General features: G+C 35.9%; 1 protein-coding gene across 1 annotated transcript; it reads left to right on the forward strand.

Moving 5' to 3' along the window:
- Positions 1-724: 724 nt before the first annotated feature.
- Positions 725-2024, forward strand: LOC134797240 (uncharacterized). The gene has a single exon (XM_063769464.1). It carries the CDS (start codon positions 836-838, stop codon positions 2021-2023), a length of 1188 nt encoding a protein of 395 aa, XP_063625534.1. The 5' UTR covers positions 725-835; the 3' UTR covers position 2024.
- Positions 2025-6254: the final 4230 nt, after the last annotated feature.

The following is a 6254-nucleotide window of genomic DNA, read 5'->3' on the forward strand; positions in this document are numbered from 1 at the left end:
AAATGTTCTTTCATAAACTTTGACTTCCGTAACCCCTTAAATATAAATGACGTCGTGTAAGCATTTCCGCGGCGATTATGGAAAAGATACAAGAGACGTTTTAAAACGGTCATCACATAAACTGTCTCGCTTCACTTCGAGCAACATGTTTACGTGGATTTTTAGCACTTTAGTGCTCCTTATTTGGATATTTAACAACGGAGATGCAACTGAAATAAACATTTCTAAAATAATTAAATTCGAAGGTGAGAAAAGCCCCCTCAATGATGAATCGCTGATAGAGTGCGTCGTTGATCTTACCCAAATAACAATTATCTTTTCACCGACCATACTGATTCTGGAATCAGATACTGATGACAAGGATGATATATTTATTAATAAAATTATAGAGACTTTTGCCAAAAGAGACATTCCTATTACAATACAGGATAAAGACAATCACGATGTGAATCAAACACTTGACGTTTACGACGGTAACGTTATTGTTATTGTAAATTTCGAAAATAATGAAGCGCTTTTTGACTTCGAAATAGATCATACAGACAAGAGAGTTAAATACCTTGTAATAATTTCTGAAATAACTGAAGATCTGAAATTACACGCTTTTGTACAAGATAATATTGATCGTGATATAACCTTTATCATACCGGATCCGAAAGCTGAAAAGCATTATGTTATTACTTTTCCACCGGCGTTGAATGAAACAACGTGTCAACCTGTGGAGAAATTTGAACGAAATATAATAAACATCTGTCTCAACGGCACCTTAGAAACGGATGTTATTTTCCCTGAATTGATTAAAGCGAATTTCAAAAATTGTTCGCTCAGAGTGGGCATGGCTACAATGTTTCCGTTTTCGAAGATTCCAAATGAGCATAAATTAAAAAATTACGACTTGATACCCGAAATTGAGGGCTCTGACGTGGAAATTATTAAAATAATCGCTAACTACTTCAACGTGTCGATAATTTGGCATTATTTACGCAGAGACCCGCAGAATCCGTACACTAATACTGAGTTTACAGAATTTATTTTGAATGGGAGCGTGGACGTGTCCGCTGGTGGGCTATACAGGATCTATGGCGATCGCGTGTCGTACTCTGGAATCTATACAATGCAAGCTGTGATTTGGATCTATGCCGCCCATAGGCCTGGCCGTTCGTGGGTCAATTTGCTACGCAAATTGAACGAGATATACTTCTTTGATATCTTTTATTTATTGTACTCAATTACATCTTATTGTTTTCGCAAATACGACAATGAGAAATGCTCTTTTAAAGACATCACATTGTACAGCTGGGGTGCACTCGTGGGTGCATCGTCTTTGCTAGAACCTAAGTCTTTGAAACATAAGATGTTAGATGTATTCTATTTGATACTATGTATTTTTGTGTCATCTTACATGAACATTCAATTGGTTAGTTTCTTAACAATTGATGGGCCTTCGGTCTCTTTTAAAACCAATGATGACGTTATGAACTCCGGTCGTATTCCTTATTTGCATCCAAGAAACAAGTATTTTATACAGGAGAGTAGATATTTGGCCTTTGCTAACACGTCGAAGGATTGCGGTGATTTCTTTGATTGCTGCGACAAGGTACTTGAAAGCGACGGTGTGACCGCAATATTAGATGAATATTTTTACCCCGTGCAAGCGTCTACGGCTGTCAAGGATGAAGCTAAGATACTGAGAGCTTCGCACAGGATAATTACTCTATATCAAGAAATGTTGGTCAAGAAAGACAGTTTGATTGTGACGGGGTTCCAAAAAGTTCTGCAGAGATTATTTGAAGCTGGTATTTGCGAACATCTTTTTAGGCAATCTATTGGTATAAGCGTGGTGACGAAGGCTAACAGTGCAAATCAGGTAGCGCTCAGTAACAGCTATAGCTGTGAATCGGGCTGCGCCATTACTCTTTCGCAAGTTGGGGGAGTATTTTACTTTTGGGTCTTGGGATGCGTCGTGTCTGCGAGTGTCTTTTTGTTAGAATTAACGTGGACAAGGCAAACGCGTTCCGTCTGAATTTCATTTTAATTGCGTGACATTAAGAAATAAATTAATTATTTATTAACGTACCTACTTGTTTCCTTTTTGTAGCTTTTACATAAGAAACGTGTCACATATTATTTCCATAAGATTATAGCCAAACTGTTGATAGTTGCAGTATTTGAGTATGTTTTTGTAAGTACCTAATTAGGTATAAGTAAGGGTTCTGTTTTTGCTATCAAAAAAATCAAAAATCAATCAAAACTGAAATACCTATTATAATATGAGTAGTATGATGACTTCGAGCTGATCTGATGATGAAGCCCGAGGCTCAAGGCTGTTCATTAGGAACTAGAATCTAGTTACTCTGATATAACAACGCAACCTCATTGAGTTTTCATTTGTTAAAATAATTTCTATGAGTAGTTTTAATAAAGGTAGGAACAGCAATAAACGGTTGTTTATAAAATTTATTGATTAAGATTGTTTATTCTTATTGGAGGTTGTCTATTGTTTGTCCGAAAATTATATAAAATAATACTCATATGCCCGAATTTTATTTGCCCGAATTTCATTTACCCGAATTGTTTGTTTACCATAAAAATGATGTGACATACTCTTTGTTTACCCGATTATTAGATTCCAGAACGTACGAGTGCCATACGTGTTGTTGTCCATATTATTAATTGTAATAATATTATTTAATAGAATTGTTTATAGAATATTTAACCTCACCTAACCCACTTTTCCAGTAGTATTTCTTTTCTGTAAGGGTCGCAGTTCAAACCTAACCTAACCCATTTTTCTAGTAGCATTTGGTTTCTGTAAGGGTCGCAGTTCAAACCTAACCTAACCTACTTTTCTAGTAGCATTTATTTTCTGTATGGGTCGCAGTTCAAACCTAACCTAATCCACTTTTCCAGTAGCATTTCTTTTCTGTAAGGGTCGCAGTTCAAACCTAACCTAACCCACTTTTCCAGTAGCATTACTTTTCTGTAAGGGTCGCAGTTCAAACCTAACCTAACCCATTTTTCTAGTAGCATTTGGTTTCTGTAATAAAATTATATTATGGCTAGTGATAATTATGGCTTACAATGATGATGACAAATGATATTATTGAAATTGATTTTATGGGAAACAAAGTTTCTGGCACGTGACTAATATAGTAAACAATAAGTATTGTATATGTAATTATGGGAAACAATATAATGGCTGTTGACTATTATGGCAAATGAAATTATGGCAAATGAAATTCTGGCAAGTGGGTGTATACCCTTATTGGAATGCTAATGCTACATAATATAATAACATTTTCTTATTTAGTTATAAAGTAGTAACATTAATATTAATTATATTCTATTACAATAATAGCCGCAACATCAGTATTCGGTATTTCTCTAAGATCCCCACGATACAGGCTGAGCCTAGTGTGGGGATCACTGTACTGCTTTTATTGAAATTTCTGTAGTTCTTGATATAAATATTTTATTTTATTTTGAAACTTGAATTTTTGAGTTTGAATTGTTGTGGTAAAATCTTTTATAATCATATCATAGGTATATTAATGACAATAGTCTAAATTAGTGATGTTCCATTGGCCAATACCACTATAAGTCAGTCCCGGGGTCTTTGCTTTGAAGGTGTTATCTGGAAACGCGAAATCAAGGCATTTGTAACAGATATACTGTCCTTGATTACCATCATCTATATTGTAATGATTTATCTGTCTTTCTATTACTTGATTCAAAAGCTGATTTAAATAATAGCAATCCCACGGATTCCCTGAAAAGAAAAACTGTTTTGGCTGGCTCAGGCGAGAAATGAAGTTTTCGGACAGCTGAGTTATTCTGTTCTTCGATATATCTAGTTCTTCAAGGTTTCCGATATGTCTGAACACGTATTGCGAAATATATTGAATAGCATTATTTTGAAGACGTAAATGTTTTAGCTTGGTTAAATTAGCGAACAAATTGTCCGGGATGAAAGTTAATTTATTATAATCCAAGTAAATCGTCTCGACGTCGGATAGGGGCTGGAAAATGTTTTCTGGAATGAACTGAATCCGATTATGATCAAGTTGCAGGATTTTCAATTTTGGTAATGATGAAAACGTGTCTGGATCCGGAAGCGTGATTTCGTTCTTGCTCAAGTACAAATGTGTTAAATTTGACGCTTGTTTAACAAATAAAGGCACTTCAGATAGCGAAGTATCCTTCAGATGCAATTCTTGTAAATTGCGAAGTCCTTCAACCAGATCATCCGGTGCTTCCCTCATGTCGTTTCCGTTCAGACCAATTCCAAATAATTGACTGCACTTTTGAAATGCTCCATGAATTATTTCTTTTCCCAAAAATTTGTTGTCTTCCAAACTTATATAGTTTACTCTAGTTAGATGCTTGAATATATCCACGTCGATCTGCTGGATGTAATTATTTCTTAAATCGACCCATCTCGCGTTTGGATAGTTGAAGTCCGAAGGCGATATTTCCCTGATATTACAATTTTGTAGGTTTACGTTCAGTTGGTCGGTGTTGTCTGGAGTTTGGCGCGCTTTTATGCGCGTGCAGGTTCCATAATATGGAAGATTTGGGCAAGGACATTCAGGCCAGCTGAGCATGTCGCCTGCCACGCTCGCTACAAGTAGTGCCAGCACTAAGCACCAACACAAGGTTGCTCGATCCATCTGAAAGGTTGTACAATACAATGCTATATTCTTTATTGTTCACTAATTATAAATAAAAGCAAAAAACCGGCCAGGTGTGAGTCGGACTCGCACACGAAGGGTTCCGTACCATTATGCAGAAAAATCACGTTTGTTGTATGAGAACCCCACTTAAATATTTATTTTATTCTGTTTTTAGTATGTGTTTGTTATAACCAACAGAAATACATCATCTATGAAAATTTCAACTGTTTATAGCTATCATAGTTCATGAGATACAGCCTGGTGACAGACAGACGGGCGGACAGTAGATAGTGGAGTCTTAGTAATAGCGTCCCGTTTTTACCTTTTGGGTCCGGAATCCTAAAAAGGAGTATTTATACTAAACATTTAGATTGCAAAACTGCGAAAGTAGCGAAAAATAACAAATACCTACGAGGTTATCATTACTTAGATAAGAACAATACCTAACTGACCCCTGTGACGATAGCTGTCCAGTCCACTTAGCTTATAAAATAGAATAACAAGTCAGAAGATACATAAATTAAAATAATAAAATTTACCTAATAATGTTCATTTTAAGTTTATCATTTTTTTTTTCATAAAGACACTTAAGACTAGGTATACAATATTTTCGCCAAACTGAGACAGTTTGTTGGCGAATAGTGCGCTCTCAATATTGTATTATATGTACTATGTGAAGGAAAACATCGTAAGAAAAAGGACTAATCCAAAAAAAGACCTAGTTTCCCCTCTGGGTTGGAAGGTCAGATGGCAGCTTCGCTTTCGTAAAAACTAGTGCCTACGTCAATTCTTGGGATTATTTGTCAAGCGGACCCCAGGCTCCCATGAGCCGTGGCGAAATGCCGGGATAACGAGAGGAAGAAGAAGAAGATATGTACTATTATACACCGTGTTTTTATTGAATTCCGTTAACTTCGGGGTATAGAAGTACGTTTATAAGAACTAAATGGCATAGTTAATTTTCAAAAAAAATTTTTTTTTGTTTTCTTTTTTGTTTTTTTTTTTTGTTTAAAAAGTAATTAAATGTAGCATATAGCGTTGTTGTAACACGGACATTACATTTAACTCAACCAAACAATTGAAATCTGTGACATATCAATGTCATTTCGTACATCAATCGACCGAGATTGTACTTAAGTTTAGTAGCAAATGTATGAACTCATTCTAAACACTAATCAATATGTAAGCCGGCCCTAAGGCAAGTGTACACGCTTGTAGAGGCCTTAAAGGAAAAAAATAAATTATGGATTATCTCCGAAATGGACTTAATTAGAACATCGGTGTCTTTGAGAAAGTTACTTGATTTAAGCTCAGGAATGCACCCTTGAAATTAACGGAAATCAAAAAAAACACGGTGTATTTAGGTAGACGTGTATCAGTAGCAGCAGTTTCAAGGCAAATTCAAGAAAAAAGAACTGATCACGGATTGTAAATTAATATTTAAACTAGTTAAGGATGACTATCACTTTAGACCGGGCCGGGGCCGGGCCGGAGCTTCCGGTGCTTCGTTTTCTATGGAAAGCACCACGTGATCACTGATCAGCCGTCATAGAAAATGAGCGGCAACAGAAATACATCATC

The sequence above is a fragment of the Cydia splendana genome, chromosome 15 (assembly GCF_910591565.1).
Source record: "Cydia splendana chromosome 15, ilCydSple1.2, whole genome shotgun sequence".
NCBI classification, from domain to species: Eukaryota; Metazoa; Arthropoda; class Insecta; order Lepidoptera; family Tortricidae; genus Cydia; species Cydia splendana.

What these genes read in the sequence shown, in the direction of transcription:
- LOC134797240 (XM_063769464.1), top strand. Translation starts at nt 836, where the DNA reads ATGGCTACAATGTTTCCGTTTTCGAAGATTCCAAATGAGCATAAATTA.